Here is a 26,644-nt window from a genome sequence, read left to right as displayed (position 1 = left end):
AAGCCACATCCCCAGCCCTTTTTACTTTGAGACAGGGTCTCTAAATTGCTGAGGCTGACCTTGAACTTGTGATCTCCTGCCTCAGCCTCCTGAGATCCCGGGATTACGGCTGTGCCAGGGCACCAAGCCAGATTCGGTAATTCTTCATTAATGCTGTATTTATGATTTCTCTTTTTTTCCTTCCTGTGTGCCTTCTCTTCCCTGCTTTTCTTCTTTTTGATGGTGGTGGTCAGGGGAGCATTTTTTTTTCCTGTGGTGCTGGGGATTGAACCCAGGGGGCTGTGCATCAAGGCAAGCACTCTACCAACTGAGCTATGTCCCCAACCCTGTTGTTTTAAAAGATCTGGTTCTAGATGTTTTTAACCACTCTACATGCTTGTTTGATGTTCCCGCTGAACTCTAGTCACCTTGGCCTCCCAGCTCCATCTTCTTGAGTCAATTCTGTCACGTGCCTCCTGGTGCCAGTGGGTGGAGTTTTTTCTAGCTTCACCTTGATACAGCGGGGATAGTTCTTTGGGGCTGCAGCTTCCACTGCCACCCTAGAATCACCCCAACTTCATCATCTCTGCAGAGGCTGTAAGCAGACCTCACAGCTGCCATAGCACCAGTTTCCAGGCGTGGCACTCTGAGTTTCTTTATTTTTTGGTTATACATGATAGTAGAATGTACTGTGACATACAATACATACATGGAGTATAACTTCCCATTCTTGTGGTTATACACAGTTTCTTTTGTCCTCATTTTTAACCATGGGGGTGTTCCCTCACTGTCTTGATGCTCAGCCAACCTGCTGTGGACCCTGCTAACATCCTAGTTTCAGGGTCCATAGTAAATAAAGGCCAAGTTAGGCCAGCCCTGCCCAAATCTTCCCTCCCCCACAATCATGGTATGTGTGGGCATTTTGAGAGGGACCTCACTGTGGGCTCTCCAGTAGGTGAGGAAGGAGATTTTTGTTTGTTTTTTACAGTATTGGAGATTGAACCTACCAATGAACTACTTCCCCAGCCCTATTTATCTGTTTTTTATTTTGAGACAGGGTCTTCCTAAGTTATCCAGGCTGGCCTCTTGCCTCAGCCTCTCAAGCTGCTGAAATTATAGATGTGCACCTCTATGTCCAGCAATAAATTATTTAACCCAGCATATTCCTGAACAGAACAAGTCTGAGTGCTGTGTGGTGTTTCCTTTTCTCCCTTCCTCCCTCAAACATCCTAGACACGTATTCTGCATCATGTGCTAGAGAGAAAAGGTGTAAGAATGGCATATGCCTGTGATCCCACTATTCAGGGATCACAGGCTGAGGCAGGAGGATATAAGTTCAAGGCCAGGCTGGGCAATTTAGCAAGACCCTGTCTCAAAAACAAAACAAAACAGAACAAAAGAAAACAACAACAAAAAACAAAGAGCCAAGTGTGGTGGTGCATGCCTGTAATCCCAGCGGCTTGGTAGGCTGAGGGACGAGGATCATGAGTTCAAAGCCAGCTTCAGCAACTTAGTGAGGCACTAAGCAACTCAGTGAAACCCTGTCTGTAAATAAAAAAATACAAAATTGAGCTGGGGATGTGGTTCAGTGGTTGAGTGTCCCTGAGTTCAATCCCTAGTATTAAAAATAAAAAAGGGCTGGAGATGTAGCTCAGTGGTAGAGTGTTTGCCTACCACGGGTGAGGCCCTGGGTTCAATCTCAATACCAAACAAACAAAAACCCTCACAGAATAATAAAGGGCATATGACAGACTCTGGCTACAAAGAGCTCCCAGCATAATGTAGAAGTAGGTAGAAAAAGTGAAACAAGGTGGTTGCTATGGTGATGCAGAATACAAGAGTGGAAGCTACTCCTTAGATCAGATGCTGTGCCTGAGGTCAAAAAGAGATCATAGCCCTTCAGATGAGCCACTGCCACCTCCATGATTTGCAGATCCTTCCACTGGGATCACATCCAGAAGAGGTTCTGGCTTTAAGAAATTTATATCATGAGACATAAAACAAGTTGGGGGAATAAGTGGAGCAAACCACAGAACCAATGTCAAACAAAACACAAACATGACTCCAAGTTCCCTAAGAAAACACTAAGGGGCCGAGTATGTGGCTCACATCCTAACAAGTGCAGGGCCCTGGGTTCATCCCCAGCACTGAAACACAAAACAACACGGTAAGAGCAGAGGCATTAAGGAAGGGATTTTGAAAGGTGATGTGATGGTGCTGGGGATGGAACCCAGGGCTTCATATATGACAGGCAAATTCTCTACCACATAGCTGCATGCTGGTCCCAAAGGGTGATGTCCCACTGGGCATGGAGGGAGTTAAGTAGAGGATAGAAAAGATTCTTCCTACAGACTCGGAATGGAAATCAGGGTTTCAAGGGCCCTCATGCCCTTAGACTCTCAGCAAAACTCTTTCTTAAAAAGATTACTAGTGACCCAGCAATGCAAATGAGACATTTAAAAGAACTGAAAGGTTAGGTTCACAAAACAGATTGTAGTTACATGTGTATAGGTACTTTATTCTTATATGCTATAAATAGGAACACTCAAAAATCCCTTAATGGCAGAATGGATGAACAGCTCCATCCATATATCCATAACATGGAATGCTGCTGGGCAGTAAAAAGAATGAACTACGGATACATGCAACAACATGGGTGACTCTCCAATACATTCAGTAAAAAACACCAGATTGAAATGGCTCCACAGGATGAGATTCTGGGAATGGTGAAGCCATGCAACAGAAAACAAAGCAGGGTATGCAGAGTTAGGGCTTCCCATTTGGGCATGGAGAGCTGTGGGTGCTGAGGCAGGTCGTATGCTTGATTGTGGTGACTGCACACCATGTGACTCTGAAACCCACAGAGCTGTATGCTAAAGAGTGAATCTTATTGTATGTAATCTGTTGGCCATTGGGGTTGGGGTGTAGCTCAGTGGTAGGTCACTTGCCTATATGCACAAGGCCCTGGGCTCTATCCCTAGCACTTCAAAACAAGCAAACAAAGAAAAACAAAAATAACAACAAGCCTGGTTGTTTCTTGGTGTGTCTTAACTGCAGTTATTTCCTCTCCTATTTTCTTCGAGCATTGTGAGGATTTTCTTTCCTTTTTGCAGCTCTTGAGAATGGGGCTTCATGGCAGCCTGGCCTCATTGGCCCCAAGGCCTCTGCTCAATTGCAGATCTCAGAACTGAAAGCACATCAATCTTCACTCCACAAATGCCGAAACTGGGCTCCAAGGGAGGAAGGACACCCTGCCTGCAGGCTGGTAAGGGAAGGCTCACCCTGCCCAGTGGTACTGGGACTGGGTATTCCCAATAACAAGCTGAGCTCAGGCAGGAAGGAGACACAAGGTAGTGACACCTTGGGGCTGGAGCCAGTGGCTCATTATTGGTGCTCCCCCTCCTCTCAGTGTCTGAAGGTGGTGTGACAGGGGTCACCCTGAGCACAACAATAACCTCTATACAACAGTATTTTCCAGATTGAATTCTCTCATGTTTACTTTCAAATTTAATGACTTCAATAGTCATCCACCTGTTTATTTTGATTTGCTGGTAATATGTAAACCCTCTTATTTAACTTTCATTTTGCTAGCCTATCCAACGTAAAATGAACAATTGCTAAACTGTTTCCTAATTTTATAACTTAAAAATGTCTCTCTTGGAAAATCTTTTTAATTTGAATAAAATATCTTTCAGAGCCATCATTTAGAGGGGGCTTCTCTCCAACATGAGCTACCTGGTGTTGAGTAAGGGCTGAACCCCCGCTGACAGCCTTTCCACATTCTTGACATTTATATGGTTTCTCCCCAGCGTGGCGGCTTCTCTGGCACTCAATGGGTTGTGGGGTAGGGCTGAAAGTCTTCCCACATTCACTGCACCCCAGGGATTTCTCACCAGTGTGGATTGTCCAGTGCAGAATGAGGTCTGCACCATGGCTGAAGGCTCTGCCACGTCGCTCTCCAGTGGGCATCAGGCTGGGGCCACCCTTTCTACGCTGGCGAGGATTATCTCCCGTGTGAATGTGCTGATGCTGTGTGAGGGTTGACCTCCGGCTAAAGGCCTTTCCACAGGCCCGGCACTCATAGGGCTTCTCGCCAGTGTGGACACGCTGGTGCAGGGTGAGTTGGGAGCTCTGGCTGAAGGCTTTCCCACACTCAGAGCACTGATATGGCTTCTCCCCTGTGTGCACTCTGCGATGCTGCACGAGAGTGGAACTCCGGCTGAAGGCCCTGCCACACTCACCACACACATAAGGCTTCTCTCCAGTGTGAATCCGTGTGTGTTCAGTAAGGTGAGAATTGAAACCAAAGGCCCGGCCACACTCCTGGCACACGTAGGGCTTTTCTCCAGTGTGGACCCTATGATGGAGGAAAAGGCTGGAGCTCTGGCTGAAGGCCTTGCCACACTGACTGCACTTGTGGGGCTTCTCCCCAGTGTGAATTCTCTGATGCTGAATGAGGCTGGAGCTCCGGCTGAAGGCCTTGCCACACTGACTGCACTTGTGCGGCTTCTCCCCAGTGTGGATCCTCTGGTGCTGAGTTAACTGGGGGCTCTGGCTAAAGGCCTTGCCACATTCCTCACACTTGTGAGGCTTCTCTCCTGTGTGAATGACGCGATGCTGAATGAGGCTGGAGCTTCGACTGAAGGCTTTCCCACATTCACTGCACCCAAAGGGTCTTTCTCCAGTGTGAATTCTCCGATGCAGAATGAGGTAGGAATTGAGCCCAAAAGTCTTCCCACAATCTTCACATTTAAATGGTTTGCTGCCAGTGTGGACTCGGCGGTGCAGGATGAGGCTCGCGCTGTGTGTGAAGGCTCGCCCACACCAACTGCACTCATAGGGCTTTTCCCCTGTGTGGCGTCTATGATGTCGACGGAGGTCTGAATTATATTTGAAGGTTTTGCTGCATATATCACATTTAAAGACTCTCTCTCCTGTTTTATTCCTTTGAAGTCTAACAACATTTTGGTTTGTATTTAAATGTCTATCAACATTTAAAGAACACTCCTGGACACTCTCTCTTGGAGGCTGCTCCCTACACAGGACAGATTCCTCTCTAAAAACTCTCTTGTGCAGATGGGGTTTCTTCAGACTCTGGCCAGCAGTGTTTCCCAGGCTCCCTTCTCCCTTCCCCTCCAGGTCCCAAGGATCCTGGAACATAGGTGTCTGTGAATTGGCCCTTGAGAATCTTCTTGATACAAATGCTGGGCTCTTCACATCTTCAGAACACTCCTGGTTTAGAATGGACAGTTCCTTCTCAATCCCAGTATCAGAATCTGTTACACAAAACATAAAGGAATTACTAGAGGACACCACTGTTCAGCAACACTCTTACACAGATCCTTACTTGGAAGGCAGATGTTCCAGTAGCAGATGTGCTATGCATGACTCAGGAGCAAGAGGCAAAATGGCCAGTCACAGGATGAAAGCTCAGTCCACCAGGTACCACAAGAGGGAAACTCAAACAAATTATGATTTTTCACCTATCAAACTAGCAAATGAATCTGCTAACAGGCTGCTCCAGGTAAGGAACACAATAGGAAGCCAGAGAGCCTCCGGTCTCACTGTATATTGAGGAAGAAAATCAAATACTTTTTTTTTGTTTTTTTTTAAGAATGAAATAACACAGAGGCTGGGATTGTGGCTCAGCGGTAGAGCGCTCGCCTAGCACTTGCGAGGCTCTGGGTTCGGTCCTCAGCACCACATAAAAATAAATAAAATAAAGGCATTTTGTTCAACTACAACTAAAAACATAATAATATTAAAAAATGAAATAACATGGGTAATGGAAACTATTGAAAATACAGAACCATCTCTTGCAGCCTATGTGGTCGGAAGATCCCAGGAGCATGCGTGGCCTCAGAGGGAGCAAGAGCCAATGGGTCAGCAGTTGCAGAAGGCAGGCCTGGGTGAGATGGAGAGCCACCAAGTCCAGGAATGCAAGGAGCCTGCCACGGCTAGAGCAAGAAGCGGGTGGAGGTTCCTGTGCTGCGTTGATTCCCACACAGAGAATTAAAAGAATAATTCCTGTCCTGTACTGTGGGATGGACTATAAATAAATAGAGCTTTTTAAAGGGAAAGTTGGTAATACATAGCAAAAGAATTAATATTACACATCCTTTGTTCCCAAAATTGCTCTTCAAGAGTCTATGCTAAGTCAACAGTCATTTGCACAAAGAAATGATTATTATGACCATCCCTGAAATGTTCTCCTTAATTATGGGGAAACAAGAAAGAATCCAAATATTCAAAAAACAGAGGACAGGGCTGGGTGTGGCACAGTGATAGAGCACTTGCCTGGCATGCAGGAGGCCCTAGATTTATCTCCAGCACTGCAAAAAAAGAAAGAAAGAAAGAAAGAAAGAAAGAAAGAAAGAAAGAGAGTTGTTTAAGTCAGCGATAGACAAGTCAATAATGGAATACCTTTCTGACATTATAATTATATAACAGAAGAATATATAGTTAAAGGAAAAGTCTATGACATAAACTGAAAAATCAGTTTATAAAATAATACACTCAGCATAAACCAACTTTAACTGAAAATACATATGGAAGATAAGTGCTATTTCTTCCTTAAATGTGTGGTATAAGCTGGCAAAACCATTTGGGCTTGGCATTTTCTCTGAGATAGGAATTTTATTTACTGAACCAATTTCTTTAATACTTAAAAGATCATGTATTAATGCTTTCTTTTTAATTTTTTTTTTATTTTTTAGGTGTAGATGGACACCACACAATGCCTTTATTTTTATGTGGTGCTGAGGATCAAACCAGGCCCCGCCGTGCTAGGCGAGCACTGTACCGATAAGCCACAATCCCAGTCCCTATTTTTTTAAAGAGAGAGTGAGAGAGGAGAGAGAGAAAGAGAGAGAGAGAGAGAGAGAGAGAGAGAGAGAGAGAGAGAGAGAGAGAGAATTTTTAATATTTATTTTTTATTTTTTGGCGGACACAACATCTTTCTTTGTATGTGGTGCTGAGGATCGAACCGGGATACACGCATGCCAGGCGAGTGCGCTACTGCTTGAGCCACATCCCCAGCCCTGTATTAATGCTTTCTTGTGTCAACCTTGACAAACTGTGTTTTCTGGGCAAATTGTGTTTTATCTCCATATTAAAACTTCTTGGCATAAATGTGTTCAGATGCCTTTTTATTACAGCCTATGGATCTGTATTGTGGCCCCTTTTTATTTTGGTCATCTGTCCCTTCTTTTGTTCTTGATCAGTTATGACCAGAAAATCATAATACACTGCTATTGAGTGAAATAAAGACCTGGGCAAGAGAATAGATATGGTATACTTATGGGCTAGAATATTCAGATTACAAAGATATCCACTTCTCTTGAAACTGATTCAATGCAACCTCAATCAAACTCCCAATTTTCTCATTTCACAAAGTGATTCTAAAAGTAAATGCCAAGGGTCCATCACTGAGGCAGACAGTGAGGTGGGAACACTCTTGCTGTTGGATATCAAGACTTATAACTTTTTGTTATCATTGTTGTCTGCAACACTGGGGTAAAAGGCAGGGCCTCCTATATGCTAGGCAGGTGCTCTACCATATCACCCTCCCAAGGCTTAAAAATCTACCATGTTGCAGATTGCAAGTAAAGACAAATAGAGAACGGGAGAGAAAATTTCTAGATGTGGGTTTTTGCACACATGCATGTGGCTTATGTATGTACCTGAGAAGGTATCTACTCTTCTCACTTCAAGGAGCAGGAGTCTTTCCATCTCCTTCCGAGCACCAGCGGGCAGATCAAGGTCTTGGGTTCCTCCCGCTGGCTGGACTATGCTGAGGGCCCACTTTCTCCCACAGAGGACCAATTTGGCTAGCTGGAGTTGGAACCTACACGTTTATCCACTTTAAGCCAAACTTCTCTCTTCTTAAAATAGCTAGTAGCTAGCTACCTTCTTTCTTTACCTTCTTTTTTTTCCCTTCCTTCCTTCTGTTCTGGGGATGGAATCCAGGGCCTCACACATATAGGCAAGTGTTCTGCCTCACCCCTTTTTAAAATTTTTTGAAAGATATGTGTGTGTGTGCGTGTGCGCCCACAAGTGCACTGAAGATTGAAACCAGGATTGCTCTACCACCAAGCTACATCCCCAGCCATTTTTCATTTTTGAGATACCAAGTTGCTAAGCTGCCCAGGATGACCTTGAATTAGTGATCCTTCAGTTTCAGTCTCCTGAGAGTAATTACTGAGATTACAAGTGTGCGCCACCACACTCCTTAGACTTGAAGTTTTTTTTTTTTAAATAAAATAATAGGATACATACAGCATGAGAAAATTTATACTTCTCTGTTTGGAAATCTCATTACTTAAAATACTATATTAAAATAAAGAAACTCTCTTGGAAATCTAAGTATACTTAAAAATGATTGCTTTTTTCCCCAAATCCAAGCTAATGGCATTGTTACTAGGTACATATATATGAAAAACAGATATAGTACATTTTAATCTATAAGAATCAGACTGGATTTTTTTTTTTAAGGTACCAGGGATTGAACCCTAAGTCCATTAACCACTGAGCCACATCTACGGCCCGTTTAATTTATTTTTTATTTGAAACAGGGTCTCACTAAGTTGCTTAGGCCTCACTAAATTGCTGAGGCTGGCTTTGAACTTGTGATTCTCTTGCCTCAGCCTCTGGAACAGCTGGGATTACAGGTGTGCATAACTAAACCCAGCAAAATTGTGTATATTTCTTAAACTGGGTTTAATAATAAAGCAACTCCTATCTAAATAGGGGTTCAGTGCATTAACATGAACTGTGAACATGAGCCATTACTAAAATGTGATAAAATAGTTTTTAAAAAAAAATGTACCCTTAAGCCAGCACAGTAGTGCATGCCTGTAATCCAGCGGTTTAGGAGGCTGAGACAGGAGAATCACAAATTCAAAGCCAGCCTCAGCAACAACGAGGTGCTTAACAGCTCAATAAGACCCTAAATAAAATACAAAATAGGGCTGTGGATGTGGCTCAGTGGTCAAGTGCCCCTGAGTTAAATCCCGGTTACGGCCCCCCAACCAAAATGTACTATTATAGAGGAATCCAAACAATATTGCAAAATAACTGTAGACATAAACTTTGTCTATATCATCTTTTTGAGGGCAACTTGAAGGTTGATGTTATTAAAAAAAATTTTTTTTTCAGCACTGAGGATTGACTCCAGGGGTGCTTTACCACTGACTACATTTTCAGCCCTTTTTATTTTGAGACAGGCTCTTGCTAAATGCCCAGGCTGGCCTCAAATCCAGTCCTCCTGCCCCTGACTCCTGAACCGCAGGGATTAGGGGTATCCATTACTGCAAAAGGCTTCCAAATATTTATGTATGTATGTATGTATGTATGTATGTGTGTACGCACACATATATGTATGTGTGTGTGTGTGTAATATATATATATATATATATATATTTTTTTTTTTTTTTTTTTGGTGTTGCTGGGGATTGGACCCAGGGCACTGTGCATGCAAGCGAAGCACTCTACCAACTGAGTTATATCCCCAGCCCCCAAATGATTTTTAATGTATATTATAGCTAGGATCTGGAATGCCCACCAAAGGCCCATGTTGAAGTTATCCCCCAAGCTGGTGGTGCTATTGGCAGGGAGTAGAACCCTTATGCAGAGGGACCTGGTGGGAGACGGCAAGGGCTTTGGGAACCTGGCCCTTCCTCTCTTTGTGTCCCAGCTGCCACAACTGCTCAAGCCTTCTCTGCCACATACTCCTGCCGTAATGTGCTGTGCTGCCATAGGCCAGGGCAGCAGGGTCAGATAATGGTGAGTCAATAAATCTTTCCTCCGTTTAAGTTGATTTTGTCATAGAGACATAATGCTAACACAACTTCTCACTGTATCTTGCTACCAATGAAGGTTTGTTTTTTGTCATTCTTAAATGATTCAAGGGTCTTCAGGTTATTTCAAAATAGATAATATTTATGCTCCTATTTATGTAAAGGCTTTAAAAATTAGAGCTGATGGGCTGAGGTTGTGGCTCAGCGGTAGAGCACTTGCCTCACATGTGTGAGGCACTGGGTTCAGTTTTCAGCACGGGACATAAATATGAATAAAATAAAGGTCCATCAACAACCAAAAATTTTTTTAAAAAATTAAAGCTCATCTCTAAAGTTCCTTGTTATGAATATTAATTAGAATAACTACATGCCCTGTTCCCTGAAGGTGAGGCAATTACTCCTCAAACCGTACCAGTCCTCATCATGCTCCTGGGAAGATGGAAACCAATGAAAACCATCTTTTCCCTTCTAAGACCTCACTCACAACCCACCCAGGAGACTCAGGCACCAGTGCCTGTCCAGGGCCATCTCATTTGAGAAACTGCTAGCCCTGACAACCCTGCAGCATGGACTCCAGCAAGTGATAACACCCAGAAATGCACACCGGGTCCCGGGGGACAGAGCCACCACTGAGCTGCAGAGTGTGTTGAGGATAAGAGCACCAACAGGCCAAAACAGTCCTAAAAGATGGTCTTCTCTGCACGAAGGGGTCTGTGACATCTATCCCTGGGGCAGATACCACAGCTAGGGTTCACTCAGCGGACCCAGGAAGCTCTAACCACTCAAAACTGCTTGCAAAATTAGCATGGCCAAGGGAAATGCCAGTAGCAACCAGATGGAGGAAGGATGTGCTCATTATATAAAATACTTAACAAGATGCTGGAAGAAAGCATTACCCATAAATTTTAGATAACCCAGATCATGACTGACAGCTTACTGTGAGAGGAAAAACCTGGCAAACTGGCATTAGTCTGAATGCTAGGTGTCAGGCCCCCAAAGCATATGATACTAGGTAACCTAGTAACAACTTGCTTGCATGTAACTATGTTTATAGAATGCTACTTAAAACCCATCAAAAAAGAGACACAAGGTGGAGAATTGAGATTTTATTTGCTCATAGGCTCATTATCCTAATACATTAGGTAATAAATAACATGCAGATAAAAATAGATGAGGGCTAATGATATGGCTGGCAGTGGAGCACCTGCCTAGCATAGCATACATGCAGCCCTAGGTTGAATCCCCAGCATTGCAAAGAAAAAAATATAAGATGAAAATAATTTAATATCATAGAACATTTGCAAATCCAGACAGCTTAGATGATGCAGAAAGGCCGACATTTCTGTTCAGCTTCAGCATTTTTGTGGGGTGGTGGAGGGACCAGAGATTGAATTTAGGGGCACTCAGCCACTGAGCCACATCCTCAGCCCTATTTTGTATTTTAGAGACAGGGTCTCATTGAATTGCTTAGTACCTCACCATTGCTGTGGCTAGCTTTGAACTTGTGATCCTTCTGCCTCAGCCTCGTGAGCTGCTGGGATTACAGGCCTGTACCACCATGCCCGGAGTGCTTCAGTATTAATTCTGATTTTGTGCTGGAGATTGAACCCAGGGACACCAACACTAAGCTATACCCCTATGCCTTTTTTGAGACAGAGTCTAAGTTGCCCAGGCTGGACTCAAACTTGCAATTCTCTTGCGTCAGCTTCCTTAGTCACTGGGATTACAAGCATGTGCCACCATAACCAGCTCCATTCTTTTTCTCACATGACTTCCTTGATGCCGGCATAAGACGTTTTTAGCTAATAGCCTGTATTGGTGAGCTTTGTGTTATTATAACAAAATACCTGAGGCAATTAACTTATAAAGATAGCATTTTTATTTAGCTCGTGGTTCTGGAGGTTCTAGTCCAAGATCAGGCAGACCTCTTGCTTTGGCCCCTCTGGTGAGGGCACCAGATGGCAATGGCAGAAGTGTGTGGCAGAGCCAACTGCTTACACCAGGAGCAAGGAAGCAGAGAGTACTGGTAGGGTCCCCCAATAACTTGAGGGTCTCCCACAAGCCCCCACCTCCCAACTGTGCTACCCAGGGCACCAAACTTTTGACACAAGGCCCTCTGGAGTACATGGATCCACCATAGCCCTATCCAACCCAAGCTCTCCAACTATTCCCTCTGCTTCGTGGGGTCACAAGATCACTGCTTCAAGCCCCAACCCCACCAACTGCCTGACTAAATGCACAACAGGACTAAGCCACCAGCATGGAACTTCTCTCCTGCCCATGTTTCTGCCCACACCCTGGACCCTAATGGTAGATGCTCCAGGTCCCCAACCCTTGCCCTTCTTGTTGACTAGCCTCTATGGCCTTGGGGTATCCCCAGGACCTATGAGCAATAAAATCTCAATTCCTGACCTGTGTCTCACCTGCCAATGATGTGTGCTTTCCCAAAGAAAACTCCAGAATACGTGATGCCTGGAGGAAGGCACAAATTTCACCCTGAATCTTAATATGTGCTCAGGAAATCATGCATCAGGGTGGTACAAGTGTCAGAATGGATGAACCCACAGGGACACATCACCTGGAGTCCACAGCCACCATGGGGTCTGCTCTTGTGTTGCAGTCCCTGGGTTCTGACAATGCATGCTGGATCCACCACTGCAGTACCAGAGTCCCACTGTCCCCAAGTCTCTCTGTGCACCCCACCCCTCTTCTATTTCCTGGTATCCATTTGTATTTTTCCTGTGTCTACAGTTTCAATTTTGTAGGAGTGTCACTGTGGGATATACATGCAACCTTTCAAGCTGCCTCTTTCTCCTAGTTACGCACACTTTTAGACTCCTTCACATCTCCTCATAGCTTGGTAAGCTCACTTCTTTTTAGCCCCACATATCATTCCATTCCATTCATCTATTAAAGAACATCTTGGTTGCTTCCAACTTTTAGCAATTATGAATAAAGTGCTTATAAAATTTGTGTACAGGTTTTGTGTTTCAGTTCACTTTGGATAAACACCAAGACTGTGAATGTGATCTTTTGTATGTGTGTGTACTTCTGTAAGATACTGGCCAACATCTTCCGTGGCAGACACAACACTGTGCATTCCAACAATGGAGGCACATTCTGCTGTTCCCCATCCTCGCTGATACTGGGTGCTGTCAACTTCCTGGATGTGCCATTCTAAAAAAGTGTGCAGTGGCATCTCACTGTGGCTCTAATTTGCATTCTAGTGACACAACAAGCAGCATCTTTACACAGGCCTGCCATCTGTGTGTCTTTGGCCAGGTGTCTGTTCAGGCCTTTTGTCTATTTCTTAAAGTTGTAGATGGACACATCTCTCAGTCTATGAAAATTCTTATTCATTGTCTTTTGTGAAAGTTTTGGGTTTGGTAGTGGTGATTGAACCCAGGAATGCTCTACAACTGACCTTCATCCTCAGCCTTTTTTAAAAAAAAATATCTTTCAGTTGTAGATGGACACAATATATTTATTTATCTTTATATGGTGCTGAGGATCGAACCCAGGGCCTCATACATGCTAGATGAGTGCCCTACTACTGAGCCACAACCCCAGCCCCACCTCAGCCTTTTTTGAGATAGTGTCTTGCTAACTTACACAGGCTGACCTGAAATTTGTGATCTTTCTGCCTCAGCCTCATGAGTTGCTGGGATTACAGATGTGTATCACCATACCCAACTGCATTAGTTTTTAATCTTAATGAAATCTAGCTTATCAATTATTTACTTTATGGATCATGCTTTTGATGTCACATTCCCAAACTTACTATAAAACCCAAGCTCAAATCTACATTTTCTCTTATCATCTAGAAGTTTTATATTTAGGGCTATGAATAGTCTGCTATGGACTGAACTGTGGCCTTCAGCTTATTTAAAGTCTTAACTTTCAGTGGCATTTGGAGATGAGGCCCTTGGAAGGTAACTGGGAGTGGGGCCCCATTAGTGGATTAGTGCCCTTTTAACAGAGACCAGAAGACTTCTTTTCTCTACCAGATGAGGACACAGTGAGAAGATGATCATCTGTGAGATAGCAAGAGAACCCTCACCAAAAACTGACAAACTGAGAGACTTCCAACCTCCAGAACTGTAAGAAAATGAATTTGTTTAAGCACTCAGTTATGGCATTTTGTTACAGCAGCAGACTACGACTTGCTGAACCCATTTTGTCCCAGTATTCCAGATGTGGAATGCCAATAAACACTCAGATGGAGTTATAATATAAAATTATGTAATATATAATATTAAGATTAGGGGCTGGGGATGTGGCTCAAGCAGTAGCACGCTCGTCTGGCATGCGTGCGGCCCGGGTTCAATCCTCAGCACCACATACAAAGATGTTGTGTCTGCCGAAAACTAAAAAAATAAACATTAAAAAATTCTCTTAAAAAAAAAAGATTAATATAACTACATGTAAAGTCTAGATTATGATTTCCAACCTATTTCAATGAACCTGTTTTAATTTCATTGACACTGTCACAGAACAAAAACCTTGGGACTTTTTTTTTTAATGATCGCTTTATTTTTATGTGGTGCCAAGGATCAAACCCAGAACCTTAATGCTAGGTGAGTGCTCTACCACTAAGTCCCAGCCTCAGCCCTAAAACCTTGGGACTTAATGGGTCTTTTGTGTGTGGTACTGGGGATTTAACTCAAGGATGCTCTACCACTAAATCACACCCCAGACCTTTACTTTTGAGACAGGATCAAAGTGAATTTGCAATCCTCCTGCCTTAGCCTCCTCAGTGCTGGGATCATGGTGCGCCTCTGGTAGAGGGCATCTACATTGATTTTCTTTGCATGCGATCATCTGATAACTACAGGCTCTCTATTTTGCTTTAATAGTCTATATGTCTAGTTCTTCAGCAGTACCACACCGCCCTGATAATGGTAGCTGTACAGTGAACCTTGCAATCAGATGGTATGAGTCCGATTTTGATTTTGTGCCTTTCCTTCAATACTGAGTTAGTTATTCTAGGTCTCTTACCTTGCCATATAAACCCCAGAGTCATTTTTTAAAAATAATTTTAGTTGTAGTTGGACACAATACCTTTATTTATTTATTTTTATGTGGTGCTGAGGGTCAAACCCAGAGCCTTGCACATGCTAGGCAGTGCCCTACCGCTGAGCCACAACCCCAGCCCCCAGAGTAAGTTTTTTGACATCCACAAAATAGCCTACTGAGATTTTAATTGGAATTGTGCTGAATTTATAGATCAAGTTGGGGAAAGTGACTTTTTTCTTTTTTCATCTTTTTTTTTTTTGGCTCAGTTACTGGGTACTAAACCCAGTCTTGGGCATGCTAGGCAAGTGCTCTATCACTTAACTACACCCAGAACCTTTTTGAGAAGCTTCTTACTAGCTGGCCAGATTGTTGGCTTCGAACTTTCGATCCTTCTGCCTCAGCCTCCTGAGTAGCTGGGATTCCAGGTGTGGGCCACTGTAATGACTAACATCTTGTCAATATTGAGTCTTCCTATCCATAGATGGCCTATCACCTAGACAATGGTGTCATCTGTAAACAGTTATATTTCTTCATTCCCAATATGTAATAGCCTTTATTTCCTTTTCTTGCTTTATTCCATTAGCTACAGCTTCCTGTAGGGTGTTGAAAAGCAGTGGTAAAAGGAGTCATTCTGGCTTTGTTCCTGATCTTAGAGGAAAAGCTTCAAGTTTTTTCCCATTAAAAATTTTTGCACAGGGCTGGGGATGTGGCTCAAGCGGTAGCGCGCTCGCCTGGCATGTGTGCGGCCCGGGTTCGATCCTCAGCACCACATACAAACAAAGATGTTGTGTCCGCCGAGAACTAAAAAATAAATATTAAAAATTCTCTCTCTCCTTTCTCTTAAAAAAAATTTTTTTTTGCAGGTATTTTTTTAAACCAAGTTGAGGAATCTCCCCTCTATACCTAAACCTTCTGAGTTTTTATCATGAATGTTGAATTTTGCCAAATGCTTTTTCTGTATCTATTGATATGACCATGTGATCTTTCTTCTTTAGTGTGAACTACATTGATGTTTCAATGTTGAACCAGTTGTACATACCTGAGATAAACTCCACTTAGTCGTGGTATAGTTCTTTTTATATATTACTGAATCTGATTTGTTAATATTTTGTTGATGACTTTTACATCCATATTCATATTTGTCCACTGTTTTATTTTCTTGTAGTATCTTTGATTTTGCTAGTATGATAATGCTGACATTACAGAATGAGCCAGGAAGTATTTATATCCTCTGGAAAAGAGGAGATTATAGCATAATTTCATACTTAAATGGGACAGAATTCACAAATGAACCCATTTGAGCCAGGGAACTGTTTTGGAAGATTAATTGTTGACTCAATTTCTTTAACATACATAGACCTATTCAGATTGTCTACTTATTGTTGAGTGAGTTTGGAGAGACTGATTTTCCAAGGAATTAGTTCAATTCATCTAAGTTATCCAATTTGTGAGCAAAGTGCTGTTTATAATATCCTTTTGACCTCTCCATGTCACAAGAACCATTCATTTCTGATATCAGTGATTTGTGTTCTCTCTGCCACAATCCCAGCCCAGATTTCTTATTTTCATTTTCACATTTATCATTTCTTTTCTTCTGTTCACTCTGGATTTAATTTTCTCTTCTTTTCTCTAGTTTCCTGAGGTAGAAGCTTAGAATATTGACTTTGATATTGAACCCAGGGGTACTCAATCACTGAGCCACATTCCCAGCCCTTTTTCATATTTTATTTAGAGTCAGGGTCTCATGAGTTGCTTTAGGCCTTGCTAAATTGCTGAGGCTGGCTTTGAACTCACAATCCTCTTGCCTCAGCCTCCCAAGATGCTGGGATTACAGGTTTGCACCACCATGCCTAGCTCTTTAAGATCTTCTTTCCAATAAATGCATTCACTGACCTGAATTTCTCAACATGTTTTCACTCCAGTCCATAGAATTTGCTAGGTGATATTTTTATCTTCATTTAAGTCAAAATATTTTAAAATTTCTTCAGAGTTCTTCTTTGACTCACCCATTATTTAGAAGTATGCTGTGTAGCAGAGCATGTAATCCTATAATCCCTGTGACACGAGAGGCTGAGGTAAGAGGACCCCAAGTTCAAGACCAGCCTGCGCAACTAAGTCTTGTCTCAAGATTAAAAAAATAAATAAAAAAGGCTGGGGAACACCTGGGGCTCAACCCCCTGTACTGGGTTGGGCAGAAAAAAGCATGCTCTTTATACTCCAAAATTTCAGAATTTTCTACCTATATTTTTGTTATTAATTTCTAGTTTTAATATCACTGTGGTCTGACAGCACATGTTGTACACTTTCTTTCGGTATTAGGGATTGAACCCAGCCTTTCAGTACTAGGGATTAAACCCATTGATCCACATCCTAAGCAGTTTTTGAGATTTGTGATCTTCCTACATCAGCTTCCTGAGTAGCTGGGATTACAGGCATGTGCCACCACATTTGGCAGTCTATCCTTTTAAACACATCAAAGTGTGCTTCAGGCATAGAGTATGGTCTGTCTGGTGAACATTCCAAGTGAACTTCAGAAGACTATAATCCGGGCTGGCAGTGTAGTACAGGGGTAGAGCACTTGGTCAGTATGCAAAAAGCCTTGGGTTTGATCACCAGCACCATAAAAACAGAACAAACCTGCTGTTGTTAGATGAAGGAGTCTGTGGATGTCTATCCCAGTGATGAATGGTAATGAGCTCAGTTATGTCATCCTTGTTTTCTGCAGATGGATCTGTCCATTGTAGATAGAGACAATAGCTGGAGTCTCCAACTATAGTACTAGATTCATTTCTTTCCCCTAGCAGGACTATCAGATTTTGCCTTTTGTTTTCTGTTGCTGCTGTTAGGTGCACCAGGAATTGCTGTCTTTTTGATGTATAAACCCCTTATCATTATGCATTATTCCTCTCTTCCTAGTGCCTTTCCTTGCTCAGAAGTCTGCTGTGACTGAAAATAATGTAAACATTCCCTCTTTCTTTTGATTCCTATTAGCATCTTTTTCCATGTCTTTACTTTTAAGCTGTATGCATTTTTATGTTTATAAGAGGTTTCTTGTAGAAGGCATAGTTAGGTCTTGCTTTTGACCCACTCTGATGGTCTCTATCATCTCCTGATCAATGAAGATTATTTTTGTCCTTAAAAAAAACAAAAAACAAAACAAAACAAACAAACAAAAAACAACAAGACAGGGTCTCACTATGTTGCCCAGCCTGGCCTTGAACTCCTGGGCCCAAGCAATTCCCTTGCCTTAGCCCAAGCAGTGGGAACTACAAGTGTGGGCCACCACACCTGGCTGACCACTGACATTTAAAATGACTGTTGAGTTGGGCACAATGACACACACCTGTAATCCCAGAAGCTCGGGAGGCTAAGGCAGGAGGATGGAGAGTTCAAAGCCAGCTTCTGCAAAAGCAAGGTACTAGGCATCTCGGTGACATCCTGTCTCAAATAGAGCTGGGGATGTGGCCCAGCGCCTTTGAGTTAAATCCCTGATACCCCTGCAAAAAAAAAAAAAAGACTAATATTGTTGAAATTAATATCTACCACATTTGTCCCTGTTTTATATATTACAGTTGATCTTTGCTCCTGTTTGTCTTCTATATTTTTTCTGCATTTTCTGGTTTAAAAATGGTTTCTTCACTGCTGGGGATCAAACCTAAGGCCTTATACATGTTAATCAAATGCTCTATCACTGGGCTACCCAGTCTTATCTTGTGGTTTTGAGTATTTTCTATTACTCCACTTTGTCTCCGTGTCGCCATATTCATTATACTTGTCTTGTACTTTTGTTTTTAATTGGTTTTCTATCTACACTTACAACTAAAGTGTGCCTTCAAATAACATTATACTCAAAACCCTGACCAGTCTATTAGTGAGTCATCAAAGGCATCTGTCATTACTATTACAATGTTTTTCATTTCTAGCATTTTTTATTCTATTTTAGAATTTCAATCTCTCTGCCTATATTATATATCTGTTTTTGTACATCATACATTTTCCACTAAAGCCTTAGTCATATTAGTTTTAAAAAAATCCCTGATCTGGTAATTCCAACACTCTTGCCAGTTATGACTCTCATTCTAATGCTTGTTCAGTCTCTCCACTCTGCATTTTTCTCCTTTCAGTGTCTTATAGGTCTTTGTTAAAAGGCAGATGTGACAAGCTGGGTAAGGGAGCTGCAGCACCCATGCCTCAGTGCTGCCATGTTGGCTGTGCAATGAGGCATACAGCACCATAAGCCTGTGCTCCTGGGCCCTCACAAGGTCAGGGAGAACAGAGTGCTGGGTTGGGAGCTTCCTTGCTCAGGTCAGGCAGGCTCTGGCAAGGCCATCTCTCTAGAGAACAGCTTTATGAGGAATAGTGCTCTGACATATTTCAGAAGTTTCTTTTCCCTTTCTCCTGCCAGAAGCATAGGGAGATTTCCCCCAATGTTCACTGTGGGATTCATCACACTTCTGGCGGGGGGGGAAAAAAAAAAAAAACACCCTCAAACGTTTATGAGCCTCCATGACAGGTCTCCTGTCATTTTTATAGCTCAGACTTGTCCACACTGAGCTTTTGTCAATTTGTCCATTTCTGTTCAGGTTTCCTACCTGCACCAGTTTCCCTGGAGGTTCCTGTTTACAAATCATGACTCTGTGTTGCCTATCCAATTTGGGTGCAGTGGTTTGCCCTGGGACCTCAACTCTGATTGATCCAAGAGTCACTGATTTTCCAGTTTGTTCAGTTCTTCACTTGTTAGAATCCTGCAGCAACTTCTAAGCTCCTTACATGTCAAGACAGCAAAAAGTCTGTTTTTTTTCTTTTATTTTTTTCATAAACTACATACAGATGGTTCCTCAACTGTTAGGTTTTCATTACTGTGATGAAATACCTTAGATAGGTAAATGGAAGAGACACTTATTCTGGCCACCGTTTCAGAAGTCTCAGCCCACAGTCACTTGGCCTGTGCTCTGGGCCTGTGGCAGGAGCCTAGCATGGCAGCCTGTTCACTCCATGGCGGCCAGGCACAAAACAGACAGGATGGAGTGGGTCCCAGAGACTCTCCAGTGGCATTCCCCCACTGACCTTGCTTCTTCGCCCAAGCCCAACCTCCCAATGGCTCCTCAGTTTAGCCTTTCACACGTTGACCTTTGAGGGATAATGCAGATTCAAAGTACAGCACTAACTTCCCAGGGTTCTGCATAAGACTTTTTCAATCTTATGACAGCATAAAGTGATATATATTCAATAGAAACTATATTATTTCAGATTTTGAATTTTTAATCTTTTCTTGGGCACTATGATCTCTCTTGCAATGCTGGGCAGTGGCAGAAGTCACAGCTCCCAGACAGCCACAAGATCACAGGGCAACAACTGTACTCTCCAGTGTGCTGTGCTGCTAAGCTGGCATGTTTGGTAGGTTAGATGCACTAAGTGATTTCCAACTTATGATGGGTTCATCAGGACATAACTCTGCTGTTAATCATCTATGACAATTTAAAAAGAAAATTATAATATTGTCTCAAATGTACACAGATATATTACATATAACTTTACCATAAAGGATGGAAGGGATGGTTGAGATTTATAATGAATTAGTACATGAAAGGCAAAAAAGAGAAATAAAAAAGGACCCTGTTTCAAATTTAAAAAAAAGGGGGGGGGGGCTGGGGATATGGTTCAGTGGTAGAGTGCTTGCTTATCACACATAAGGCCCTGGGTTCAATCCCCATTCTCTCTCTCTCCTGGGTTCAATCCCCATTCTCTCTCTCTCTCTCTCTCTCTCACACACACACACACACACACACACACACACACACGAGACATATTAATAGATTAAGCACTACAATTATAAGATAAGGGGCTGGGGCTATAGCTTAGTGGCAGAGTGCCTGCCTAGCACAGGTGAGGCACTGTACTAAAAAAATAAAAATAAAGGCATGTTATACTTCTATGATAATAAAAATTTTTAAAAAAGGCTCAGTGGTACAGCGCTCGCCTGGCACATGCAAGGTCCTAGGTTCGATCCTCAGCACCACATAAAAATAAATAAATAAATAAACAAATAAAACAAAGTTTAAAAAATTAAAAAAAAAAAAGATAAGGATTGTTAGGATGGATTTAAAAAAAAAAAAAAAAAAGACCTTACCTTTTATTTGTAATGCTATTAGGAAGAGCTATCTTAAGTGTAAAGACAGAGGTTGAAATAAGTGGACGAAAAAATATATGCCATGCTAGCAGTTAAGTTAAGGCTAGAATCGGTGGTGTATGCCTGTAATCCCAGCGGCTGGGAAGGCTGAAAAAGGAGGACAGAGAGTTCAAAGCCAGTCTTGCTAAGCAACTCATTGAGACCCCGTCTCTAAATAAAATACAAAATAGGACTGGGGATGTGGCTTGGGGGTTGGTTGAGTGCCTCTGAGTTCAATCCCCAGTACCAAAAAGAAAAAAAAAAAAAAAGAATAAGGCTAAAGCTAGAACTGCTATGACATATCAGATGAAATATAGTCAGAACCAAATATATTACCAGAGATGATAAGGGATCCTCTTATTCCTAAAAATGATGATTAGAAGTGAAAATAATACAAATAACACAGCTTCAAAGTACATGAACCAGACACTGAAAAATTAAAGACAAAGACAATTCCACAATCACATGTGGGTATTTTAACACCTTCTCTTAGTAACTAAAGAATAACTACACTGTTGGGTGTGGTGGTATACACCTGTAATCCCAGGGGCTCAGGAGGCTAAGGCAGGAGAATCAAGAGTTCAAGGCCAGGGCCAGGTTTGTAGCTCAGTGGCAGAGCAGTTGCCTAGCATGAGTGAGGCACTGGGTTTGATTCCCGGCACCACATAAAAATAAAATAAAGGTATTGTGTCCATATACAACTAAAAAAAAATTAAAGAGTTCAAGGCCAGCCTCAGCAAAATAGAGGTGCTAAGCAATTCAGTGAGACCCTGTCTCTAAAAAATACAAAATAGGGCTGGGGATGTGGCTCAATGGTTGAGTATCCCTGAGTTCAATCCCCAGTACTGGCCCCCCAAAAATAAATAAATACATACATAAATAAAATAACTACACATAAAATGAGCAAAGGGCTGGGGGATATCTAAATAGTACCATGAAGCACCTTGACTTAATTGCTACTTGAACTCATCCCTTTTTTAAAAAAATATCTTTAGGGCTGGGGATGTGGCTCAAGCAGCAGCGTGCTTGCCTGGCATGCGTGCGGCCCAGGTTCGATCCTCAGCACCACATACAAACAAAGATGTTGTGTCCGCCGAAAACTGAAAAATATTAAAATTCTCTCTCTCTCCTTAAAAAAATAAATAAATATTTTTAATTAATTAATTTTATATGTGATGCTGAGGATCGAACCCAGCACCTCAAATGCGCTAGGCAAGTGCTCTTCCACTGAGCCCCAGCCCATTGAACCCACCCTTTTTACATGCATGTAGTATACTTACTGGGAGAGACCCTACAGTCACAAAATAAGAGCAAGCAAAAACGAGAAGAATGAAGTTATACAAGAATAGGTTCCCTGACTCTGGTAGAATTAAATGACAAGTCAACAACAATAAGAAATAGGAAAGAGGGGCTGGGGATGTGGCTCAAGCGGTAGCGCGCTCGCCTGGCATGCGTGCGGCCCGGGTTCGATCCTCAGCACCACATACCAACAAAGATGTTGTGTCCGCCAAGAACTAAAAAATAAATATTAAAAATTCTCTCTCTCTCTCTCTCTCTCTCTCCTCTCTCACTCTCTCTTTAAAAAAAAAAAAAAAAAAAGAAATAGGAAAGTACCAACTGTTTTGAAAAGTAACACACATCCAACTAATCATTGGGTCAAAGAAATCACAAAACATAATATCTTGGACTAAATGATGACAAAAATATAACATTAAAATTTTCCAAAATGCAACTACAGCCATAAACTTGGGGCATATTATTTACAAGAGTCTTTCTGAGTAACTGGAAGACAAGCTCTAGCCAACAGAGAAATGATGCAGAAATTTCTGGTAAAAGGTTCAACAATTAACTAAAAGGTAAAAAAAATTATATACTTAACAGCAAAAAACAACAACATCAAAGGTGGGGCTAGGAGTAATAGTAAAGGGTAAAGGAATTACATGCTCTGACAGTGTAGAGCAATAAAATAATAAAAAAAATGAGAGGAAGGAGGAGAAAAAGGTAGAAAGCAGAACAAGCCTCAGTAGCTGAGGTAGAGAAGCTAGATCCAACAGAAAAAAGAACACATTTAAAAAAATATTATTGCTGGGCACGGTGGCTCATGCCTGTAATCCTAGTGGTTCAGGAGGCCAAGGCAGGAGGATTGTGAGTTCAAAGCCAGCCTCAGCAAAAGTGAGGCACTAAACAACTCAGTGAGACCCTGTCTCTAAATAAAATACAAAATAGGATGGGGAGATGTGATTTGGTGGTTGCGTGCCCCTGGATTCAATCTCCTGTACCAAAAAAATAAAAAAATACTATTGACTCAGGAACTGTGATTTCACTCAGGAGTTGAAGCAGTAGGAAGCTTGAGTCCATAAATTCAAGACCAGCCCACAACACACTGATAGTGAGAGAGCAAAAGCATGTGCACATGAGGACACAGACCTCAAGAAGGAAAGAGAGAGAATACTACTGACCAAACTGAGGTAGAGGAAAGAAAAGGTGAAGAAGAAAAGGACATGACAGGCAACCCATAGTTACTGTCAAAAGAAAGCCAGCAAGAAAGAGTACTATGTAAAGAAGAGAATGAAGGTGCCACAAAACGCGTACAACGGGCACTGGGCACTGCATACATTTTCTAGAGTAAAGCAAATGGAGCAGTAAGGGAAGCCCTTGTAAACAAGGAGCACATGCCACATGTCTGTGGTGACTGCATCTGCTCTTGGAGAGGATGGACTAAGCACAACAACCCAACCGCCCTCACTGCTGCAATGAGGGTATTACTGGGAGGGGGGTTCCTAGGATTAGCCTCCCGCCCATTCTCACCTGTTCGGCAGTTTCTCAAGACCTCTGATTCTTCAGCCCCCAGAAGATCCATGACCCACAGCTCCTCGCCTTGCTCCAGCTGGGAGATCAGCTCTGGCTTAGGGACAGGGAATCCTGTTGAGGGTGAAAACCTGGGTGAGCCTGTGCGGCCTCTGCCCACCGGGTCTCCCAAGCCAGGTGAGAAGTGCCTGCTTGCTGCCATGCTTGGTCAGGGAAAGCCAGGGGCTTAAGTGTTGTTTTTTTGTTTGTTTGTTTTGTTTTGTTTTAGGAAGAATTCATCCTGTTCTCCTGTGGGCGGCGGGGGAGGAACACCACCACTGGGCCACTGGCAAAGGGAGCGAAGTCCCTCGAGTTGGGCAGCAAGGCTCTCTCACGGCCAGTCTTCCTTCAGCAGAGATCAGACTGGTACCCGGGGATGAGGGCAGGACCTTCTTTTTGGGATCCAAAAAGCCAAAGCAGCCCAAGAGCCCCTTAGAGAGGCACCCCCTCCCCCTGCCCCACCCCCGCTCCAGAAGCCAGAGGGAGATGCAGTTCTCACCTAGGGAGGCCACGTTCCCATAGTTCTCCAGCATCACATCCCGGTACAGCGCCCGCTGCTGGGGCCCCAGCTGCTGCCCCTCCGCTGGGGAGAAGTACACTGCCACGTCCTGGAAAGTCAGCGGCATCGCGCCCGGGGACCACGGAGCCAGGACCCGCTAAGCTCAGAGCCACGACCCCTGCGGAAGGACGTGGGTCCACATTATCAACTCTTCGGCTTCCCCCACCTCAGAGCTCACAGGTTCGGAGACGGCTTCCCACTGCGGATGGCGGGGAGGAACGTCAAGTCTCCCGGCCGGACTCGGCTGCCATCCCCCGACGCGACCGCCACGGAATCCGAGAGAAACCAGGGGGCGCCACGGTCTGCGGCCACCCAGCCCTCCCTCAGGAGACTTGGGCGTGTTCGGCAAGAACAGCGGAGACGCGACCAGAGGAAGGAGGCAGCCTGCATTCTCGCAGAGGCCTCCTGGGGCCAGCGTGGACCCTCTCCACACCCTAGGACCGCTCCCGCCAGTGTGCAGGAGGGCCGGCGGGGCGGGAGCTGCATCTCCGGCCGTCCAATCTCGGGCCTGAGGCTGGCGTGCCGCGCCCTGAGGCCTCCCGCTACCCGGGGCGGCGCGGCGCGGGCGAGCTTCGAGGGCCCAGCCCCAGCGTGGACTGACGCCCCGGCCTCACCCCCGCCCGCAAGGCCTGGTACTCCCCGCAGCCTCCGCCCGCCTCTCGGGTGGTCGGTCGCGGGCGCGCGCCCCAGACAGGCTCTGAGAGCCGCCTGTGCCCCCTCCCCCAGTGTCCCCAGCATCACTAGAGCCCTCGGCCGGAACCTGCCTGCCGGCGCGTCCAGCAATCATCGAACTCGTTCGCTTAGTGCGTGGCTTCTCGTGTGACACCCTCTCAGCTGCCGGCCCGGCCGCCGCCGGCTACCTGCACTGCGGGAGGAGCCACGAAGAGCCTCACCTCGGTGCCGGCTTTCAGGAAGCGTCGGGCCCCAAGACCGAGCTTGGCAGCTAGCAGCAGCATAGTGCGCCGACCAGCCGGAGTCGGGGCCTGGGGGCGAGACGAACTAGCTGCGCATGCGCAGGCAGCCCTTCCCTGGAGACCGAGCCGGAAACGGGGTGAAGCGCCGCCCCGCGCATTTCCGGGGCTGGTCTAGGACTCCAGGGAGCCAAGCCATCGGTGGTCCGCGGACTGCGGGAGGGGAAGGGCGGTCCTGGCCCACCTGGCTTCAGCCCCCGGGCTCCGCGCTAAAGGTGCTTCATCTCCGCAGTCTCCCGACAGTGTCAATAGGTTAGTTCAATGTAGCACTTGGTAAAATGGAGGAGATAGTTACAGGGAAGTAAAAATAAGATGAAGCTAAGGGATGAGCTTGACGCCCCAAATTGGCTATGCACAACCTGGGGGTGTGCTGCGGCTCAGTGTGCAGCGCTGGCCTGGATTTTGGGGACCCATTTCCAGTGCTGCAAAAAATAAACCTTACAAAAAGACGGCAGGGCCGGGGCTGGGGTTGTGGTTCAGCGGTAGAGCGCTCGCCTAGCACGTTCGAGACCCTGGGTTAGACTCTTTTTTTTTTTTTTTTTAAATATTTATTTATTTATTTTTAGTTTTCCGCGGACACAACATCTTTGTATGTGGTGCTGAGTATCCAACCCGGGCCGCACGCATGCCAGGCGAGCGCGCTACCGCTTGAGCCACATCCCCAGCCCCTGGGTTAGACTCTTGACACCATATAAAATTAGATAAAGTAAAGGCATTGTATTAATAACCAAAAATGTTAAAAAAAAAAAAAGCGCACGATTGGGGAGGCTGATGCAGGAAGATTGCAAGTTAAGAATAGCCTAGCCAATTTAGACAAGTCTTAAAATAAAAAAGGATTGATTGTAGATATAGCTCATGGGTAGAGAGCGCTTACCGGGCAAGCACAAGGCTCTTGGTTCCATCCCCAGCACTGCAATAAACAAACTCCGAGGCCATGGTTAGCCCTTCCCTAACAGTTCTGTAACTTATAAATCCACTTTGGTGTTAACGATATTAGTAATTAAAATTGGAACAGAATAATTTGTGATTACCACAGTCACACCATAAGTATCAGTAAATTAAAGGTGATGAAAAACTGATGTAGCCTGTGAATTTATTCAACAAATTCTGATATTGTAGAATTTACAAATATGAGCAGTCTGTGTTAATGGCATAGCTTGCTCACCACAACAACTTTCCAGCTTCCATGTTCTTTTATGCACTGTCCCATTTTAACAAGAACCCTAATAGGTCAGTTTCACCAGAAGTCCCCTTAAACTCAAGTTTTCTTATCCATCCACTCCCCCACCAGCTTCATGGCCTATAT

The 26,644-nt window shown here is 43.9% G+C and overlaps 1 protein-coding gene across 5 annotated transcripts in view; it reads right to left on the bottom strand.

Moving 5' to 3' along the window:
- Window positions 1-25,375, bottom strand: part of Znf251 (zinc finger protein 251) — a 36,371-nt gene extending 10,996 nt beyond the window's left edge. Inside the window, exons 1-5 of one of the 5 annotated variants that reach the window (XM_077801079.1) lie at window positions 25,261-25,375; window positions 24,308-24,485; window positions 23,770-23,883; window positions 3,873-5,255; window positions 1,025-1,524 (exon numbers count right to left, since the gene is read on the bottom strand). In XM_077801079.1, coding sequence (XP_077657205.1) covers window positions 1,490-1,524; window positions 3,873-5,255; window positions 23,770-23,883; window positions 24,308-24,434 — 1,659 coding nt within the window. In that variant the 5' untranslated portion in view covers window positions 24,435-24,485; window positions 25,261-25,375 and the 3' untranslated portion in view covers window positions 1,025-1,489. The other 4 variants (XM_026409866.2, XM_026409864.2, XM_026409865.2 and 1 more) reach the window with 4 other exon arrangements.
- Window positions 25,376-26,644: the final 1,269 nt, after the last annotated feature.

The sequence above is a fragment of the Urocitellus parryii genome, chromosome 7, assembly GCF_045843805.1.
Source record: "Urocitellus parryii isolate mUroPar1 chromosome 7, mUroPar1.hap1, whole genome shotgun sequence".
NCBI classification, from domain to species: Eukaryota; Metazoa; Chordata; class Mammalia; order Rodentia; family Sciuridae; genus Urocitellus; species Urocitellus parryii.
Note: the sequence above shows the minus strand (reverse complement) of the source record. Positions and strands in the feature narration are given on the sequence as shown.